This window comes from Hylobates moloch, unplaced genomic scaffold (genome assembly GCF_009828535.3).
Source record: "Hylobates moloch isolate HMO894 unplaced genomic scaffold, HMol_V3 SCAFFOLD_12, whole genome shotgun sequence".
Lineage (NCBI taxonomy): Eukaryota > Metazoa > Chordata > Mammalia > Primates > Hylobatidae > Hylobates > Hylobates moloch.
In genome coordinates, this window is record NW_026652287.1 from 76793100 (window position 1) to 76814641 (window position 21542).

At 34.0% G+C, this 21542-nt stretch overlaps 1 protein-coding gene across 2 annotated transcripts in view; it reads left to right on the forward strand.

Moving 5' to 3' along the window:
• ZDHHC17 (zinc finger DHHC-type palmitoyltransferase 17) overlaps window positions 1-20858 on the forward strand; it is a 90963-nt gene extending 70105 nt beyond the window's left edge. For both annotated transcript variants that reach the window (XM_032170798.2, XM_032170799.2), the window contains 7 exons: window positions 9151-9275; window positions 10087-10149; window positions 12893-12986; window positions 13776-13859; window positions 15424-15581; window positions 16554-16648; window positions 18020-20858. In XM_032170798.2, the coding sequence (XP_032026689.1) occupies window positions 9151-9275; window positions 10087-10149; window positions 12893-12986; window positions 13776-13859; window positions 15424-15581; window positions 16554-16648; window positions 18020-18158 (758 nt within the window). In that variant the 3' untranslated portion in view covers window positions 18159-20858. The remainder of the gene's footprint in view (window positions 1-9150; window positions 9276-10086; window positions 10150-12892; window positions 12987-13775; window positions 13860-15423; window positions 15582-16553; window positions 16649-18019) is intronic.
• The last annotated feature ends 684 nt before the right edge of the window (window positions 20859-21542 follow it).

Here is a 21542-nt window from a genome sequence, read left to right on the forward strand (position 1 = left end):
TGTTTATAGTATGAGAACTAAAACAAGACAGAATGTTGCTTTGCTCAGCCTCAGCTGAGATTGTGCACATTGGGTGACTCAAATTTTTCAGTTTTGTTCATGCCCGTTGAATTCATGGCACTTTTTCAGTGCCATGAATATTGATTTTGGTGTTACAAATAAATTTTATCAAGGAGGTGTGAGGATCAACTGTATAAACTTTATTTTGGTTTCCTACGTAATATGATACCCAGCTCATTAAGTTACTCAATAAGTGTTTTTATGGTGATAATGAATTTTACATTGATGTAAACTATTTGTTCTAGTAAGTTCTTACTGTTCCATTCTTTGAATAATTATTTCCCCATAAAACACCTTATGTTTATTTGGTGCTTTTTGGTTTATAGTTTTTCAGATATATCATTTTACTTGGTTCTCCAAATAATTATTTGATTTTTAAAAAAACTATACAAATCTTAATACCGTTTTCTAACTGATGGAAAGACTGAGGCTCTGAGAAGTTGTTATGTCTTGCTCAAAGTCACATAGGTGGGAAATTATTAAGAGTTTGGTGTTGGACTCAGCTTTCTGGCCTGATTCAGTGTGTCTTCAAATGTCCTTATATTATACTCCAAATATAATTTTAAGTTCATAAATCCTCCTGGAAAACAGTTTGGAAGCCTCTAGAATGATCCTTAAAGATACTCTAATCGACCAGGCGTGGTGGCTCACGCCTGTAATCCCAGCACTTTGGGAGGCCAAGGCAGGCGGATCACGAGGTCAGGAGATTGAGACCATCCTGGCTAACATGGTGAAACCCCGTCTCTACTAAAAATACAAAGAATTAGCCGGGCATGGTGGTGGGCGCCTGTAGTCCCAGCTGTTTGGGAGGCTGAGGCAGGAGAATGGCGTGAACCTGGGGATGCGGAGCTTGCAGTGAGCCGAGATTGCGCCACTGCACTCCAGCCTGGGTGACAGAGCGAGACTCTGTCTCAAAAAAATAATAAATAAAAATAAATACCCTTTAATCTCTTAATCATATGTCAGTAAATAATCAGATGTAAGACCAAAGATTTATTTACAAGGATGTTTCTCTTCGTATTATTTATAGTAGGGGAAAAAATGAAAACAACCTGAATAGCCAACCTAAATAGGGTGAGAGTTTTATCAGTTACGCTACCTATGGAATGGTATTACATAACCACTAAAATACTTTCCTGCCTTAATGAGATGGGCTCATATTTAAGATATAATAAGTGAAAAAATACTAAATTATATTTACAGAATGAAGTTTAAAATGCACAAAGGAAAAGAGCTGGAAGTGAATATGTATCATTTTAGCAGTGGTTATCTCTAGGAATTGGACTCGAGTGATTTTGTTTTTTTGCATTTTTATTTATTTTTTAAAAATTTTTCTCTGACTATGCTGTTTTTATTATAATTAAACAACTCTAAAATTCACTGACAGTATAGTCAACTGCTTATTGTGTTGACAACACTTTTGAAATATTGACAAAAGTTTATTAGAAATTTTATGTCTGAAAATAAGTAATTTTTCAATGTGGCTTTAAGTTAATTGAGCTTCTTTAAACTCAAGAAAGATATAAACAGTGTGCAGAATCTGGGATGATTACATATATTAAAAAATCAAGAATGTGCAGAATTAATTATCTCCCATGCATTTCCTCTTAAGCATTTTTTTCTGTAGGTTACTTGTTAGACTTCTCTGTTTTCTGTGTATCTCTCCCAGTTTCCTTTTAATACCCTTTAAGCTTTGTAATGTCTGTCTTCAGTTATCCAATCACCACTTTTCATGAATTGTAACAATATTGCTATAAATATTTTTGTATATCTTTTTTTCCCCACAAGAGTTTCTCTGAGGTTATTAAAGATATTCTGTAATTTACATTCTCAGTCATGTGCATTTGACTACTGTAAATGAAGACCGATGTGAGGGGAGGGATCAGTATCTTTTTCCCCCCATTAGAGAGGTCCTTGTTCCAGCACACCTTTTCTTCACTCAGTTGCAGTCTCAACCTTGATATTCATCATACTTCCTAGGTACTCTGGTTCATTGATCTGTCTGCCTATATTAACACTGTATAATCTCATTACTGTAGTTTTGTTCTTAAATTATATCAGAGCAGGGTAATTTTTCCAAGTTTGTTATTTCTCAGGAATGTCTTAGCTCTTTTTGGCCTTTTGCTCTTCCATTTAGATTTTTTTAGAATAAGCTCTTTGAGTTCCGTGAAAAGCGTTATGCCTTTTTTCTTTTTGGCAGTCTTGCCGTGTTGCCCAGGCTGGAGTGCATTGGCGCAATCTCAACTCACTGCCACCTCCACCTCCTGGGTTCAAGCAATTCTCCCCCTTCAGCCTCCCAAGTAGTTGGAATTACAGGAATACACCACCATGCCTGGCTAATTTTTGTATTTTTAGTAGTAAAGGGGTTTTACCATGTTGGCCAAGCTGGTCTTTAACTCCTGAACTCAAGTGATCTACCTGCTGTGGCCTCCCAAAGTGCTGGGATTACAGGCATGAGTTACCATGTCCAGCCAGTCTTACACCGTTTTGATTGAAATTCTATTTGAGCTGTAGATTAATTTACAGAAAGTAACTACTTTTGATACTTAGGCCTTTTATGTTTTTGAATGAAGTCATATAATTTCCTATGTAGAAGTTTATATCTCTTGTTAGATTTATTTTTAAAAGAATTTTAATTTTTTTAAATTATGAATTTTTTATTTTTAATTAAAATTTCTGTTGTGTCTGGGTTATAGACATGTAGCTGATTAGTTATTGCCAACAACCTTGCTAAAGCCTTTTATTATTTCTAATAACTTGGGGTATTTTGGATATATGACATGGGATAATCATGTATAAAGACTGAATTTTGTTTTTCTTTCTACTCTTTATAGCATTTAACTCCTTTGGTGATCTTATTATATTAGCTAGGATCTCAGTACACTGTGAATAGACACAGAATGAGTATCCTCATTTTGTTCCTGACTTTAAAGGGTATCATCTTTAAAAGATTGACTTTAAAGGGCTAGTATTTTACCAGTGAGTGTGATTTTATAAAGTGTTTACTTGGATTTTATAAATAACCTCTCCCTCTACACCCCCTCCCTTTTTTTAACTTTTTGTGAATTGTGTATGTTTTTTTCTTTATGCTTTTAATATTAAATAATATATTAATAGATTTTTCTAATGTTGAACCGCTTATGCATGCCTGGAGTAAACAAACATGGGCATAATGTCTTATTTTTCTGTACGTTGCTGGATTAAATATGTTACTAGTTTTGCATGTACATTTGTGAATGAAATTGTCTTATAATTTTTTTGTATTGTCTTGGTTATGTTTTGATATCAACATGATAGCCTCAAAACGGGTGGAGAATTGTTCTTTTTTTATGTTCTTTGAAAGGGTTTGGGTTAAATTGAAATTATTAAGTACATGTTTATTAGATTATAAAATCATTTTACCTGGAATTGGCTTTATGTTAAAGAATTTAGTAATATATAGTTTGTTTGACTCAATTGTATATTTCTATATTTTAGTGATTTGTCCCTTTCTTTTCTTTTAAAATGTGCCACATTCTCTCTGTTTTTTTAAACTCAGCTGCTGTGCCCCCCCTCTCATTCCTGGTATTAATTAGAGCTATTTTCTAATCTATTTTATTGGATTTTTCAAAGAAACAACTTTAGGTTTTATTAATCCTTTCTATTTTCACTTTCTGTATGTTTTATTTCCTTTTGTCTGCTTGTTTAGTTTTCATTGATATTTTCTATTAGAAACATTTAAGTTTAAAAAGTAACATTTTATATGCTACCTCAGCTGCATTCCATACAGAAGATTAAGCTTCTTAATTAGGTTGCTCAAGTCACTATCATTACCAAATTTTTATGTGTTTGCAGTGTCATTTACTGAGAGACCTATGGTAAAATCTTCTACTGTGTTGTTGCTATATTTAGGAGTTTCTCTTTGTGATTCAGTCAGTTTTTTGCTTTACATATTTTGGAGTTTCATTATTAAGTATGTGTAAGTTTAGAATTCTTTCTAATGAATTGAACCTTTTATCAATATGTAGTGACCCATGGTAAAAAGCATTAGCAATGACTATTTATTTTAATTAGTATTGCTTTAAATAATTTATGGCCTTGAATTTTGGACATGTCTCTTGCAAATAGCATATAGCATATAGGAATAAGCAAATCTTGAAGAGTGGACACTACATTTCTGAACCAGTTTACCTTTAGATTTTGTTTATTTATCATCTCTGGTCTCCATGGGGTTTTCTTACTAGCAGCTCAGCAACACATTTAAAATGATTTAGGTTTTTTTTTTTGTTTTTTTTTGATAAAGAGTTTCACTCTGTTGCCCAGGCTGGAGTGCAGTGGCATGATCTTGGTTCAGGGCAACCTTTGCCTCCCAGGTTCAGGTGGCTCTTGTGCCTCAGACTCCTAAGTAGCTAGGATTACAGGCATGCGCCACCACACCCGGCTAATTTTTGTATTTTTAGTAGAGACAGGGTCTACAAAAACTAAAAAAGTTAGCCGGGTGTGGTGGTGCGGGCCTATAGTCCCAGCTACTCAGGAGGTTGAGGCAGTAGGACCCTTTGAGCCTAGGAGTTCGAGACTGCAGTACGATATGATTATGCCACTGCACTCTGGCCTGGGCGACAGAGTGAGACCTTGTCTCTATTAAAAAACTCTTTACTCAAGAACACGTTTGTTACCATTGAGATTAAAAAACAACCAGTATGTTTCAGAGGATGTTAATCATTGTCCCTCAGATTTTCTTAATATACAGTGTGTCTTTTCAGGATGCAGTATTTAAAATGGAGGTTATATTTGTATACTATATGTAATTTATAAAAATGAAGGTTTTCTTTCCTTTTATCTGAAATTTTCTGTTAGGATCTCTGAATTCTGTTTGATGTATTTACTACTTCTGGGTTAAAACTATCCATGTATTGAATTATCTTTGTCATCGGTGTTCATACTTTTGTCTCTACTCTTTTTTATTATCATTATTATTTTTTGAGATGGAGGTCTCACTGTTGGCCAGGCTGGTCTTGAACTGCTGGGCTTAAGTGATCTTCTGGCTTCAGCCTCCTGAGTAGCTGGAATTATAGGTACATGCCACCATGTCCAGTTTTTGTCTCTAATTATTGTTTTGAGTTTTCTTTTTTTCCTTCATTTACTGATTGTCTTTTTATCCTCCCTGTGTTCATCTTTGTAAGTTTTTAGTTCATATATTGTATAATGGTTTTTGTTTGATCTCAGTCTGTTTTTTTCTAGAATCACCCTTTTCATCTGGTTCTAATTGTTTTATGATCTTATGTTTAAGTTTTTATAGGATTTATATTTTAATTATGAAGCATCTTTGGTTAATTTGCCTTTGTCCTTAATTTGTCTTTGTCCAAATTTGCGGCTGCTTTCCATACTGGGTTATTTGTTTTGTGAATGCTGTGCACATTTTTTCTGATTTATTATTTTTGTTTTGTTTTTAAGTACACTAGCATAGTTGTTATGCCATTTCTTTTCATCTTTCATCTTGCTTGTGATTGACCTGGGCAAATATATTCAGACTTTTATGTTTTCTCTGATATATTTTAATCTTTGAAGTTTTTCCTATCCTGTTTGGTACAAGGATATTGAAGGCGTATGACTGCCTTCAGTGTTACAGTTTGGCTAAATTTCTATTCATTTTTATGTAGCCTAAGAAAAAGAGAGCTCAGTTGTAAATTCTTGCTCAGAAACTTGGGTTTAGCTGTCTTAAGATCTTGCTGAAAGTTTTTCCTGAGGTTTTATTCTACGCAGCCTTAGAGTTAGAATGATGTCAGAATTATCCCCTGCCAGCCATCCCCTCGATTTTGTTAAGTCACCTTATTAATGACAAGCCTTGGTATTTCTTGATACTTAGTGGAAGCCATGCAGTGGTATTCAGGGACTTATGTTCCTGAAGGGTTTTCTTGACTTGTTCAAATTATCTACTCACCATTTCAATTATTTTTCTCCAATTGAGTGGGGCTGAGGAGTGGAGTGTGTATTAGTCAGTTCAAGCTGCCATAATGATATACCAGAGACCGGGTAGTTGAACAACAGAAATTTGTTTTCTCACAGTTCTGGAGTCTGGTAGTTTGAGATCAGGGTGCCAGCATGTTTGAGTTCTGCTGAGGGCGGTCTTCGTAGCTTGCAGATGATGACTTTCTTGCTGTGTTCTCACATGGTGAGGAGAAAGAGTAAGAAATCTCTCATTCTACCTTATATAAGGAAGGCCACAATCCTATTGGATTAGGCTCCCACCCTTATGACTTAATTTAAGCTTAATTGCTTCCTAAAGACCACATCTCCAGATGCAGTCAGATTGCAGGTGTTAGGGATTCAACATATGCATTGTGAGGAAACACAATTTAGTCCATAGCAAAGGGCCAGGGTAAAATGGATGAGAATTCTCATCTACAGTTTTTCATACTACTAGTACAGGTAGAGCAGGATTAGGAACTACCTCAGGCAGCCTGCCTCGCCAGAATCATCATCTTTTTGTGGGCTTCAGTTTTGAACTTTATGATACAATGTGGTCTGTCTCCTTTCCGAAGTTGTTGCCAATATTTTGAGAGGTGCTTGGTTTGTTTGATTTACGTTTTTAATTCATTTTGCTGAGTATTACGGTAAATAAATTTAGTGTATGAATTTCTATTTTGAAAGAAAGCCTAGTTAGATAAATTTGTTTAAAAATAAAATGAGAGCTGCATTTCATAGCAGACATCAAGAAAACATCCAACTAGATTAAAGAATTAAATGTAAAAAATGATTCTATAAACATTTAAGTGAAAACATTGATGGTAAATACTTGTTTTATCTTTAATTGGAGGGCTGTTTAAACATAAAGGCAAAAATGTAAATTAAAACGATAAAGTAGCAGGTATTTGCCTCTTAAATTGGCAGCATTTTTTCATTACTGCTAATGCAAATGTACTAATCAGTCGTATTGTTAGTGGGGTTATAAATTGGTATATCTTGCTGGAAAATAGTATAAAAGTGTCTGTATATATTTATATCTCAAGCCTTAAAAATGTTCATACCTAAATATATTGTTTCCATAATATTTATTGGCATAGGAAATTGCGTTGAGCACTTTGGCGAGGCCGAATAGCATAGGTCATATGAGTCTGAGTTTTAATACTTGATCTACCTCTAACTCACTCTGTAATCTTGGACAGTGTAGCTTCTGCTTCAGTTGTATCATCTGTAAAGTGGGGACAATAGGATTTATCATAGGGTTCTTGTGCTGCTTAAATGGCACATAGTTGGTGATTAATATATTATTTTGTTAATAGATACATTATGATACCAGTCATAATTAAAAATGCAGAATACCAAAATTAAAAGAAGTTTAATTCTAGGTTGTAGAGTTCTTGTTTCTGTCTTTATGCTTTTTTTAGTGCTTTCTCATTTTCTCTAATAATAAAATTAATACTGAAAACAGCCATTTATTCATAGAGTGTGCCTATTTCCATTAATTTTTTTTTTTTTTTTTTTTTTCCCCCCGAGACTGAGTCTCTCTGTTGCCCAGGCTGGAGTGCAGTAGCGTGATCTTGGCTCACTGCAACCTCCACCTCCCAGGTTCAAGCAATTCTCCTGCCTCAGCCCCCTCAGTAGCTGGGATTACAGGTGCATACCACCATGCCTGGCTAATTTTTGTATTTTTAGTAGAGACAGGGTTTTGCCATGTTGGCCAGGCTGGTCTCGAATTCCTGACCTCAGGTGATCCACCCGCCTCGGCCTCCCAAAGTGCTGGGATTACAGGTGTGAGCCACTGCGTCCAGCCTATTTCAGTTAAATTTTTAAAATTAGCTTGTCTAATCTATTGTTAAAGCTAAATTCAATCTACCACTTGAAGATACCTAATTTCTTTATCATTAAAGAGCAAGGAAAGACATTTTTAAAGTTCATTCAGTATTTAATTCCTTAATATACCTTTCAAATATGTAGTCATATATTGAGCTGACCCCCTGCAAATTTAATCCAGGTCCTGAGGGTTTGACTTATTTATTTACATGTTATGTTAGCACCTTTTCAAAACTTGTGATAAATAAAAGTGCTGCCCCTGAGTAATGTCAAGCCTCAGCATTCTGCACACTTTATTCTCCAGAATAAACAGCTGAAAGTTTGACTTCTTATTTACTCTCTGCTGGCTATACCAGTATATTTTGTGGAATAAGATTGGAAAAAAGTTGGGGGAAAAGAGAGGATTGGAGAAATAAGGAAAAGATAAGTCACTTTTGAATATGCCAGGTGATAATAACTAATCTTTTCTTCCGTCTTTTGTTTCTCCTGTATGTCAGGTGGCTATTGAGTGTTCTGGTATCTTCCAAACAAATATAGAATGATTTCATTCAAGAAGCTGTTCTTTTTCTATCTGTGCTTCATGAGAAATGTGAACAGTGGGTACACATGATAATGTCAAAAAATCTTAGGAAATTCTTGTATGATACCTGTATCTACATAAAATCTTACAAATGGTATTTGAGAGTATTCCTGGTGTTTTGTGTCTCAGAAATGTATTGCTCTAGCGACATTGCTTTATTTTTTATAGTGTTATTTAAATTATTTTTTGATAATTTACTTATGTTTATAAATGCCTAGTATATTTCTTATGTTTTTATGAGATAGAAAAAATGTGAACATATAAACTTTGTTTTAAGCAAGCTTATATTTTTTCTGAAATCAATTTCAGCGTGTTCAAAAAAAGGCAAAAGTGAGAATTTTTTTTTGACTTTCCTATAGTTAAAAGCAATCTTTCAAATATACGAGTATGATATCTGTAATATTTGGTAGATGCATAAAGATTGCAGTGCATATACATAAAGTATATGTTAATAACTTTGAACATGAGAAATCCCTTCATTTTTGTCAAAAAATTAGTCATTTAAAAATTTTCATTGACTTTTTAATATATTCACTAACTTCAAGTGTCAGATAAGTCTACATGATTTAAAATTTATAAAGAAGTCACATTATTTTTACATGTAGTTATAAACATAATGCAGAACAGTTTGTATTTTTTTGGCTGGTAGGTGTTTTGTAAAATTTTATTGATTATAAGTTTGTATATAATAGTAATTCATTTATCATTGCTTCTTTAGATTCCTTAACCTTAGGCACATCTCAACTTTTTATTTATCCATCTTCCATTCCTTGCCAATAGTGTTGCACTTTTCTACAATTTTGGAAAATCTTGGAAATCAGATCCAGGGATTATTAAAGCAACAGAAGAGCAAAAGAAAAAGGTAGCAAAATACTAAGTCACTTGTGTTTAACTGCCAGATTATCAGTATTTATAGCAGACATTAGAGGACAGAGGAAGTAACTATCTTTCAGAATGTAAAGAAGTTTTAAGCCAAATTGAGATTATGTATCTTTTATTTGGTGCTCATCCTTGGTGCTCTTGTGATGCCTGTCCATAACACTTCCATGACATTTTATAATTTCATGTTTCTCTCCCTTACAAGACTGCTGTGATTGCTTTGAGGGGTGAATACGGTGCCTTAAACATCTCTGTAAATCTCCAGGAAATAATTTGCATTCAGTAGATGTTTGCTGAATGATTATGTAAGCTAGAAGGTTAATAAATTGGTTGATGGTGCAGGTACACCATCCCAGTAGCTAAAATATTTGTATATACTGTCCAGGGCATCCCTTTCTTATAACGCAGGTAATTAGGAAACCGATTTTATACTCTAACAATGTTGTGTATTTAGAGAACTGGACTAGAAGCATTTTAGATTATTTTAAGAGCTGTTTTATTTAGTCTCTAAAAACAAGACAAATTTTGATGAGTTATTCCAGTCCACAATTGACTAAGACAATGGCAGATTCTTATGGTCTAATGCCCTTTTTTCTGGGCAGCATAGAGATTGCTACCCTGTATTCTTATTGCAATGAAGTAGCAGTAAATAAACAAAAGATTTTATTTCTCTTTTTGAACTCAAAACATCAGTAAATTAAAGATGAAAATCATGTTTATTGATTCATAGTGATGGCAAAAGAGTTGGTGAGCATTGTTCAGTTTTGAATTAAATATTTTTTTTTAATTCACAGACAATAGTTGAACTTGCAGAGACAGGAAGTCTGGACCTCAGTATATTCTGCAGTACCTGTTTGGTAGTATTTTCTTCTTTGTTCTTCCCTCCCTTCTCTTCCTCCTGACAGTGACATAGCATAGCGGGTATGGGATGTGGAGAAAAGGAATAATTTCTTTCAATGAACACATTCCCTCCCTCTTGGTATAAGAGGAAAGATAGTTAAAGGATGTCTGCTTCCCAAGGCGCTTATTCCTCGATGGTAGGCCTTGACTGTACTTTTGATTCAGAGGTGCCATTTATTTGTATTCATTGTCTTTCTCTTTTCTCGCTTAAAATGTTAATAAATTAAAAACTAAGTAATAAAGTATTTCAGATCAAAGATTTATAATGATTCCCTAATAGATTGTTTTCTTTACTACATTTTAAGAAAATTTATACTTGTATTTAAAAGCCACATGGGAAAATCCATTAGATAGCTGTTAAGACAACATGGCCTCTAAACAAGTTCAATTTGAGTAGGTGTTTTTTTTGTTTGTTTTGTATTAGAATGTTTATGTAACTTTGAACACTGTTTTATCATAGATTTTTAAAGTGGTCATCCTCACCCAGGTCATAGGTAAAGATATATATGAAATTACTAGTATTTATTAATAGAGTCAGGTATAGCACTATTGAGATTGTTCATTACTACAGACATTAATTTTCTGTAGGATAATACTCTTATGTTTTAATTATTTTTCACTTAGTTTTTATAATTAGTATTTGTGAAAAATATATATACTGCCACAGTGCTTAAATTATGTTTTTCTACATGGAAATTGAAATATTCCAAAGTCATACATAAAACTAAATGCTCTTTTATACACTGCAAGTGAGCTCATGTCTTAACATCTGATTAATAATAAAGTCATTGACTTCATTTAGGATTATGGAATGAATTTTTGAAACAGTTCTAATTCTGCAAATTCTTTATTACATTTAATATTCTTTGACCAGTTATGATTTTGAATATTCAAAATATATACAGCTTCATGTTTGGTAGCAACTTTAGGATACCGACTAGATTCTTTTATATATTCCGGCATTCTGAAAACAGTTTTTGTTTCTGTGCTTTATAATGGGTAATTTACAAAATTGATATTCTTTTTCTTAATATTTAGAATGTTTTAATACACTGCTGTTCTGTGGAAATACACTGTTCCACAAAGTATGCAGTGCTGATGTACTTGCCATATGGCAAACAAATTATATAGTCATTCAATACAGATAGCAGTTTCATTGTCAAATACATATTTGATGGCAAGAATAAGACTAATTTTGTCATCATAGCATAAATGTTTTATTATATATTATTTATAAGCCACATACTTCTTGTTGTAAAGAAGATTTCCTATTATAAAATCTTGCAGATCAGCAGAGGTAGTTGTCATTATATGGGTATGCTTCACTTTGATAAGTAGACAAGTCCCTAAGGCTTGTAGATCAGAGCTTTCTTAAAAACGAATTACTTTGTTTATTGCACCCCTGCACTCCAGCCTGGGCCACAGAGTGAAACCTTGTCTCAAAAAAAGAAAAAAGAAAAAAAAAAGGATTACTTTGTAAGTGATCCGAGGAACCCTGAGACCAAGTCACACCTTGACCAGTTAGTCTGTTTTTCAGATTTTTGACTAGTGTTGCAGCTGAGGGTTGGAAGTGGGGATAGAAGTTGTTTGAATATCCTGCTGCCTTCTCCTAAGTAGATTTAGTCTCACAACTGTGGTGAAGAATAACTTACCCTTTTCTTTATTCCACAGATAATTTTGGTAGATGTAAGAACTGTGTATTCACTGTGCCTTTTCCTTGGTACCTCGAAATAGTGTGTAACCTTATGCAAACTAATGGAGAAATGGCAGTGCATTTGTTGAAACACTGAAGTATATTTATAAATTTTTTTCTGGCAAGAGTTAATAACTGCAGCTTTTTTATCATATATCTAGCATTAGGACTGCCAGCCCTTTGAAGATCACCAATGAGTTCTTGTATTCACTTGGCTGATTTAGAGTAATGTAGGTTTTAAAAACCATTTCAAAATGCTTGAAAAACAGACATCATAAGCATGAATTCTTTATTGCCTGTCAATAGCTGAATAATGAATTATATGGGTTTTTTTTTTTTTTTTTTTTTTTTTTTTTTTGCAAGAAACAGTGACTTCTTAAGCATGTTCTGCATTCTTAGATATGGTCATTTCAGCAGGAGAAATGCTGTACCTTAATCTGAGATCTCAGAAGGCACTTTACTGAAGAGAAATAGATGTGTACATACTGGTTTTTGCTGGATTTGTTAATTTGGGGAAGACATATTTTATTGATGATTTTGAATTTTAAGAGCTGTTTAAATTCACTTTTAGCCTGACCTTCCTAGTAAGGAATAATTTTATTTTATTGAAAAATACCAATATCATGACCATTAATCATAATGGGACATCATTTAGAAGACTGGAGATTGATATGTTTTTATTACTCAGAAATTTGAGGGATGTGAATTAAACATAGCATCATTCATCAAATCAAATTGGTAATTCTTAGCTTTTGTAAATTGATGGTTCAGTTCCATTCTTAAGAGCATATTTTCTAGAGTTGCCTCATTCTTTTATTCTTTGTTTTTGCAGTTGAAATTTTATTAAACAATAGTGATTATTGGTTTCATTCATTTGGAAACCTTGATATAATCTTGTTTAAAAAATATAGTTTTATTTTTTATAATTATATTTTGAGAAAATAAATATTCAGCTTTTCTCTCTTAGTACAATACCTTTCATAATCCTTTAACATGCCTATTAACAGATACGAAAACCGGTGAGGTCCAAACATTGTGGTGTGTGCAACCGCTGTATAGCAAAATTTGATCATCATTGCCCATGGGTGGGTAACTGTGTAGGTAAGTTATATTAGTAATTTCTTCTATATCATTCATTTAAGTTACCTTAGGTAATGCATAAAGTATAATATTAAAGTAGGCAGTAGAAAGTTTATTACTCCACCCTTCATTTTCCCAGTTATCTTCTGGTTGACAACACAGCAACTCAGTTGAGAGAGGGAGGGAAAAAAATTACAAAATTAGTGGCTGATGTCTTTTCTCTGTCAATTCTATCTGGTGCCTACTCTTGATAAGGAGGCAAATTTTTTTTTTTCTAGTTAAACTAGAGAGATGAAGGCGGTAATATTTGAAATGATATTATGTGCAGAGGCAGAGAGGAATGACAGATAAGAATGGTACACACCTCAGTGTTCAAGAGTGGTATAGTCTAAGGAGAGAAACTACATGGTTTGAGAGATGCCCCGGAGATTTTATGAGGTGACAGGAAACATTACAAAGATTGTGTACCTCTTTTGAAGAGAACCCTTTGGATTGTAAAGTTTATAAAAGTAAAGATAAAATAGGGCTATTTTAAACCTCACAAAGAATAGGATTAGAGGTCAGAATTGTGATTTATTTAGTTCTTTGGGACTTGAACACCATTGTTATTATATCTTTGTGTGTAATTGTAAGCATTCTTACTTAAGATTTTTATTAAAACATTTTTCCTGAAAACCACTTCATAAAATAATGAATGTATGTGTGATTATCATCACAATTATAGCACACCTTTCATGGCATACCCCTCAAAGGTGCATTACCTGTTGTTTTTTCTTAGCTGAAAAACCTTGCTTCTGTGTCGTTCTTCAGGTGCAGGCAACCATAGATATTTTATGGGCTACCTATTCTTCTTGCTTTTTATGATCTGCTGGATGATTTATGGTTGTATATCTTGTGAGTACAATTAGTTTTTGGTCTTTTTAAAACAAATTTCTGCATACTTAGATTATACTTACCATACTAACAAATTACTATAATGACAAAAGTCGTTTAACTAAAATTATGGTTTGGACACCTTATGAAGCACAAAAGGGAAAAAAGATATAGCTCTATCAATTATGTCCAATATACAGTGTAAGCAAACAGTTAGCAGTTAACCACCTTTTAATACTTGTGTCCTCTGAAAAACATGTTGGTTTAATAGTCTTTGAGAAGCTTCTGGGTAAAATACATTAATGTTTTCCACATCATGTACTTGCTTTACTATAGTAGCTTATAGATTAAGTGATTGTCCTAGTTCTGTTTCTTACCAAGCATTTGGGAAAATATACTTAAAATTAAATTTGCAGAGAATTTGAAATATTTTGAAAAGTAAGGTATAATTATTGCCTATTAGAGAATATTAGTAAATATCAGAAGTTACCTTTTTAAGAATAAGTTGTTATTCCATCATGTGGGTTTTATACCTTAAAGGAAATGATAGATTTTTGTTGCATTAAGAATGCAATCTGGAAAGAGTTTAAGTGCATACATCACTGACGATGCCTCAGGGCTTGGTGGTGCTTAGCATAAAGATGTATTAGATCCTGGTTTAAATACAAGTCTTGGAAGGATGATTTTCTAGTCTTCCTGCCCCACAGATATTAAAAATAATCAGTGTTATTGCCCTAATGAACCAAAGGAGGTTACCACCTCAGTTAAAGATTAATAAGAAGATTTGGTCAAAAGAACTTGACCTAATTTCTGGCCCAGAACACCTGAGGAGAACACTTTCTTGCCAACAACAGCAGTACTTTATAGCAACTCTCCTACAGCAGGAGATTTTGTATTAGGAAAGGCCTAACTTGGCTGGGCGTGGTGGCTCATTGCCTGTAATCCCAAAACTTTGGGAGGCAGTGGTGGGTAGGCCAGTTGAGGCCAGGAGTTTGAGAGCAGCCTGGGCAACGTAGGGAGAGAGACCCCATCTCTACAAAAAATACAAAAATTAGCCCGGTGTGGTAGCGCATGCCTGTAGTCCCAGCTACTCAGGTGGCTGAGGTGGGAGGATTGCTTGGGTCCAGGAGGTCGAGGTTGCAGTGAGCCTTGATTGAGCCACTGCACTCCAGCCTGGGTGACAGAGCAAAACCTTGTCTGAAAAAAAAAAAAAGCCCATGTCACCATCCTATTATGTTATATGCCCTCCTTCAAAAAAAATCTCTTTCATATATCCTCTTATCTTTGTGTAAAGAAAATGTTTTTCTAAGTATTGTGTGATGCAATACCAATCAAATAAAATTGTTTATTCTGAAGATACAGTGATTTTTTTTTTAAGATTGGCTGCTCCTTTTCCATTTCTGTCTATGTTTTTTCACTGAGATATAATAGGGTTATTTAAGAGTGTAAAGACATTTGCTATTGAATGTCATCAGTTAAATCTAGACCGTTTGACTATGTTTTCTAAATGGTGCCAGCACAAATGCCTATATGAGGTACTTGGATGATTATCGAGTAAATACGAGTACTTCTGTTCTGGCTTTAGACTGGGGACTCCACTGTGAGACCACTTATACCAAGGATGGATTTTGGACATATATTACTCAGATTGCCACGTGTTCACCTTGGATGTTTTGGATGTTCCTCAACAGTGTTTTCCACTTCATGTGGGTGGCTGTATTACTCATGTGTCAGATGTACCAGGTATGTGCAAAGGCATTCTTTTTAGTGCACTAAGTGAAAACTTCCATCCTTGCATAAAAGATAATATATTCTCTTCCTAACCACTCCTGCTCTTCAAATATTCATTTTATTTTTCAATTTAGTTTTCCTTTCTACCTCACTCTTTTGCCCCTCCCTCTTCTCATATTGTGAACTTTTGAATTTTAGTACTTAACAGAAATTTTAATCTGTTATTCCTGACTTAAATACATCCAGTTGAGTATGTGTGAGCTTAGATTGATGATGACATTAATTTTGTGTTTTTAATGGTATTTTTATTCACAAATACTAATATTCAAAAGCCTTTTTTTAATTTTTAAAAGCTCATTCTCAGGCTGATAGGGAGGTTGTGCATGAATAGCGCCTATCCATGCACAATGTCAAGTAACTGTCTAAATATTTTTCACATTTAACTGGCTACTTTTCACAGTCAAATGATACCATGTACACTAGCTTTGATGATCTCCTGATGGAAAACCAAAAACAGACTTCATTGTTTTTATCTTTATCCTAGTTTTCTTCAAATTAATTTTTTTACATTAAGTATTTAGAAAGAATAATGGTTTGCAGCCTGGCACAGTGGCTCACACCTGTAATCCCAGCACTGGGAAGCTGAGGTGGGCGGGTCACTTGAGCCCAGGAGTTTGAGATCAGCCTGGGCAACATGGTGAAACCCTATCTCTACAAAAAAAAAAAAAAAAAAAAAAACCAACAAAAAAAAAAGAAAATTAGCCGGGCATGGTGTGTGCGCCTGTAATCCCAGCTGCTGGTGGGGTGGAGGTTTTGGGGTCGGGGGAGGTGGGATCACTTGAGCCCACCCAGGAGGCGTAGGTTGCAGTGCACTGAGAATTCGCCATTGTACTTTAGCCTGGGTGACAGGGCAAGGCTCTGTCTCAAAAAAAAAAAAAAAAAAAAAAAACCAAGAATAATGGTTTGCTTTTTCTTTCCTCTTAGATATCATGTTTAGGTATTACTACAAATGAAAGAATGAATGCCAGAAGATACAAGCACTTTAAAGTCACAACAACGTCTATTGAAAGCCCATTCAAGTAGGTGCATATTTATAAATTTAATATTTTCTCTGGTCATAAAAATTTTCTTACTAACCAGACTCTTTTACTTAGTGATATGTAAAATAGCTTTTAAACCTTTTTAAGATTTCTGTAGAAATAGCATCAGTTCACCATAATAACACCAAAACAGAATTCATCACATTAACTGTGTATAATAAAGTTGTGATATCTCCTTATATATTTTTTCTTTTTAATTTTAAATTTGTATTCAGTCTGGTGCTTAGAAATAGTAGGGTCGTAAGTATATGAAATATTGAAAACTGAGTTTTACTGAAGTTACTACCAACTCTTCAGCTTTTGTGGTGCTGTCAATTATGGCATACTTCTGGAAAGCAAGCAGACCTTTAAATAAAAACAGTTAGTTGGGTAGTTTTGAGAATTCTCCCACAGGTACATAAATTATATAAGGCACAAAACTGACTGCTTTTCTTTTCTTTTTTTTTTAGACAGAGTCTTGCTCTGTCACCCAGGCTGGAGTGCAGTGGCGCGATCTCAGCTCACTGCTACCTCCACCTCATAGGTGTAAGCATTTCTCTGCCTCAGCCTCCTGAGTAGCTGGGATTACAGGCATGCACCACGCCCAGCTAGTGTTTTTAGTAGAGACGGGGTTTCACCATCTTGGCCAGGCTGGTCCTGAACCCCTGACCTCGTGATCCACCCGCCTCAGCCTCCCAAAGTGCTAGGATTACTGACGTGAGCCACCGGTGCGCACCCGGCCAAAACTGACTGCTTTTCTAAAGGTGTTACTGGAGTACTAAAATTTCGTGAACTTATCCTTGACGTTTCTGTTTTAAGTTGTTACCCTTAGGTTCACTGCCAAATTCATGCTATTTATAATTATTTTGTCTTTTACTTTTTTTTCTGTTTTAGAGATAGTTTGTCTCCTGCCAAAGAGCCACTAATTAAAGGTTTTTATCAAAAATTGCATATGGAGCCAGGCATGTTGGTGCATGTCTATAGTCCTAGCTACTTGGGAGGCTGAGGTGAGAGGATTGCTTGAGCCCAGAGTTCAAGGCCAGGCCGGGCAACATAGTTAAGACCTCATCTCTAAAAATAAAAATAAAAATAAAAATGCATATAACACAGGAAGTATATGCACATTTGAATAAATCTAAAATATAATTGTGTAAGTCTTTAAATTGGCAAAAGAAAAAATTGTTGGCAGAGCAGTGGAGAAACATGAAGGCATATATATTATAGAGTTATAAATTGGTTCCTTCTTGCAAGTAACCTGAGTTTTTGAGTTTAGAAAAAAATATATTTAACACGAAAATTATATTGAATTCATGTATTAAATCATTTGTACTGACTGACTGACGTACTTTCTTTTTGGGGTGCTGTTTTTAGCCACGGATGTGTAAGGAATATTATAGACTTCTTTGAATTTCGATGCTGTGGCCTCTTTCGTCCTGTTATCGTGGACTGGACCAGGCAGTATACAATAGAATATGACCAAATATCAGGATCTGGGTACCAGCTGGTGTAGCAACATCTTTATCCTATGAAGCATATTGCTGAGTGGTGCCTGAAAATTGTGTCTGTCCGTGTCTCTCTCACACTCGAATCCACATCCTTTGAACAAGAGCATGCTATGTGTAGGGCTAACGGTGAATTTTACAGTCTTTTTTCCAACACTTTTATTAACAAAAGTAAACATGGACAGAACACACTGCCATTTCTGGGAAGAGTAAAGATGATAAAAAATAATTTTAATGGTTCTTAATGTGGAAATTCACAACATACTCAACTTTTGGGTTTTGTTCTCACAGTATTTTTCACAAAAAAAGGGTAAACTTATTCTATTGACAGACATGGTGTACTGATCAGAAATGTTCAGTTTTAACTAAAACTAAATTTATGTTATTTGGTTAAATGTTATGATGCAGTCTAGTAGGAGTATTGCATCTAATTCCAGGAGCATTGTTTTAAGTTGACTAGTATTATGTACATTTTAGAATGTACACATAAATACGGTGATGAAAATCATGTGGTTGGGATCTACTGTGATGTTGTCTTCAAAGGCAGGAGAAAATAATGTTCACAATAAAATGTGCTAACAATGTTTTGTTTCTATCAGCTGTTGCATTGCTGATATATTTCTAGTTCAGTGAAATAATTTGTAGTAACCTTACTCTGAGGTTTTACGGTCTGATAATGAAGCACTTGCATGAGTATAGTAAATCATGTTATTTTGTTCAAATTTAAAAGCCCTACTAATTGCATGATACACCACATAGAATGTATACTAGCAGATACTATCCAGTGAAGCATAAATTAGAATTTAATTTGATGTTCAAAAACAGTTCCATTTTTAAGGGTTGAGGTGGTATTTTCAAGAAAAGGCAGAATAATGCAAAATTCTCAGTAATAGTGATACATGGATATGCTTCTTTTTAAATTCTTAGCTGCAAAATAATTGTAGACAAAACAATGGCATTTAACTAAAGATGGAGCATGATCCGTGTACATAGCACATGTGAATAAAAGAAAAGCTGACAGTATATTCTGGTTTCAATAAAATGACCTATCAGAAAGTAAAATTTCATCCCCGAGTATTTCAGTTTATCCAATATTGAGTAAGTTCTGAAACAGTTTTAGAAAAGATTTTCTTTTTGTTAAATGTGATGCACTGATCAATTTTTGTCACAGCTTTTCATACCTTCATGGTGGACTACTAGTCACTGCTTCCATAAATATTGTTTACAGGGTGAGATTTGGTTTATTCATCTTAAGTGCTGTAGCAAACTGTGGTTCGAGCAACCTGTGGGAAATCTGTGAGAGGGAATGGGGTGGGAGATGTGGGGGAATGGTGGTCAGACTGATGACAGATCCTAGACCAATGTAAAGAATATGTATCTGTATATAAATAATTTATCAAATAGTTTTCTCTTTGTGTCTGTGTTAGTTAGTGTTTTTAAAGCTGCTCATTTCATTTTGTCCAACCAAAAAGAAAAGGGAGATAACTAATGAGCTTCTAGTGATGTTCAAAATTGCTGTTAATAGGCATTATACCCTGCAAGTTCACTGCATGTCTGATGCTTGGTAAAACTAGTCTTCCCTGTAAAATGCAGATTACAGGTATTAAAGCAATCTAGTGGTATACCCGCCCCTTGCCTTAGTAAGAGGAGCAGTGAAATGTATATAGTTGTTCAGTATTTCCAAGTACCATTTTTATATAGTAGCTTATTTGACCATAAGTCACACATCAAAAAAAGATTACCCTTAGTGTATGTGTTTTAATATTAGAAAATTGGCATATGTACTTTATTTTTGAAAAGGGAAGAGATGGGTGTGGGGTGGCAATAGCATTGTGCCATTTTGTCATAGAATGTAAAAATTGGTTAACTTTACAAATGTCAGCTAGTTTTGACTACTAATTGGGGGAAATTTTAGATAATTTTTAAATTCAAAGTTATTTATAAAATGCTAGAATTTGTTTTAATTTTTTGTATTTTGAGCCACTTCACGTGAAGACTCAGTTGTGTTTTTATCGAATACATTTTTATCAACAGTTAAAGACTATGGTGGTTTTTTCAGAGTTTGGCTAAGAATGTTACCATCTTCTTCGTGGTACAATATTTTCAGTGCAAAAGAGATGTCATTCAGTTAAATAGACAAAAAAACCTCTAGATGTGTAATTACATGGAAAATACTAGCAATGTGAATGCTTTTGTAGTAACCATCTTGTAGTACTTGTGAAATCAATAACTCAGAAATGGTCAGATGGTCAGGAGCTAGCTATGCAGCAGTATAGCATCTGTTTAATTATTTTGTAGGTCCTGTGTGGAACCAACTATAAACCCAGTTCTAAAGTTGTGTATGATGGTGAACCTTTGGGAATAGTTCTTACCAACTTAATTGGATACTTTTAGCAAATAGGAACTTAATTCTCAGCACTGAACATGAATTACTTCTTTGGAGTTTTTTTCATTCATATTTTTGTTGTTTCCAGGAATTTATTTGATATTGATGGGCGTAAAACAGCATCATTGTACTTAAGCTATAGATGTTTTTATTTTATATTTTCTTTATTTATAACTGTGCCAAGTATTATTTTGCTACTTACCGTGTTATTCTGTGGAAAGAAAAACCTGTAAAGTGTTTAATAAATTAGCCCTCCTTACATAAATTAAATGTCAAAATTTTGTAAAGTATTAATCAGAATAAATACTGACTCTTAAGTGTGTGCTTATGATTTCACTCAATTTACTTCAGGAAATTGATGAAATGTGATAGTGGTACCTATGATATGAAAACATTATACATTTATATCCTGGTTAACTAGGAGTCAAGTGGCATAAGACTGTAGGAATTTGGAAACATAAAAGATGGTGTTAGTATTCTAAAAAAAAAAAAAAAAATTCCAATCCTGTGTGTATGCATGTGTGTGTGTAATTTTTTTTTTTTAAATAAAGATAAATTTTTTAAGAATTTTTGAATTCCATGGAGTTAATTAGGATCCTCAGGGACTGTATGAATCTCCAAGTTTTAAATATGTCTAAAGATACTAAAGAAAAATATTGCAAAATACACTATATAAAGAAAAATACTGCAGAATGAAACCTACCAAATGTTGATCTCAGTTACTTGAGAAGATATGCGTGGCAGAGAGAACTTCTTTATTTGGGACTTTAAAAGGCAAAAATTATTAAGGAACTGTTTCCTGTTGTTCCAGTGGTTGTTAATGGTTTGAGAACCCAGTGGTATTAAACAGGAGTATTTTCAAATTGGACTAATACTCTATCCATAATTTTAGTCTGGAGTTCAAATAATATCTTGAACAACTGTATAAAGTAAAGCCACTAGTTTTCATTCCACCCAAGTATTTTCCTCCTTATTGTCTACTTTTTATCTCTCCTAGTCCTTGCTA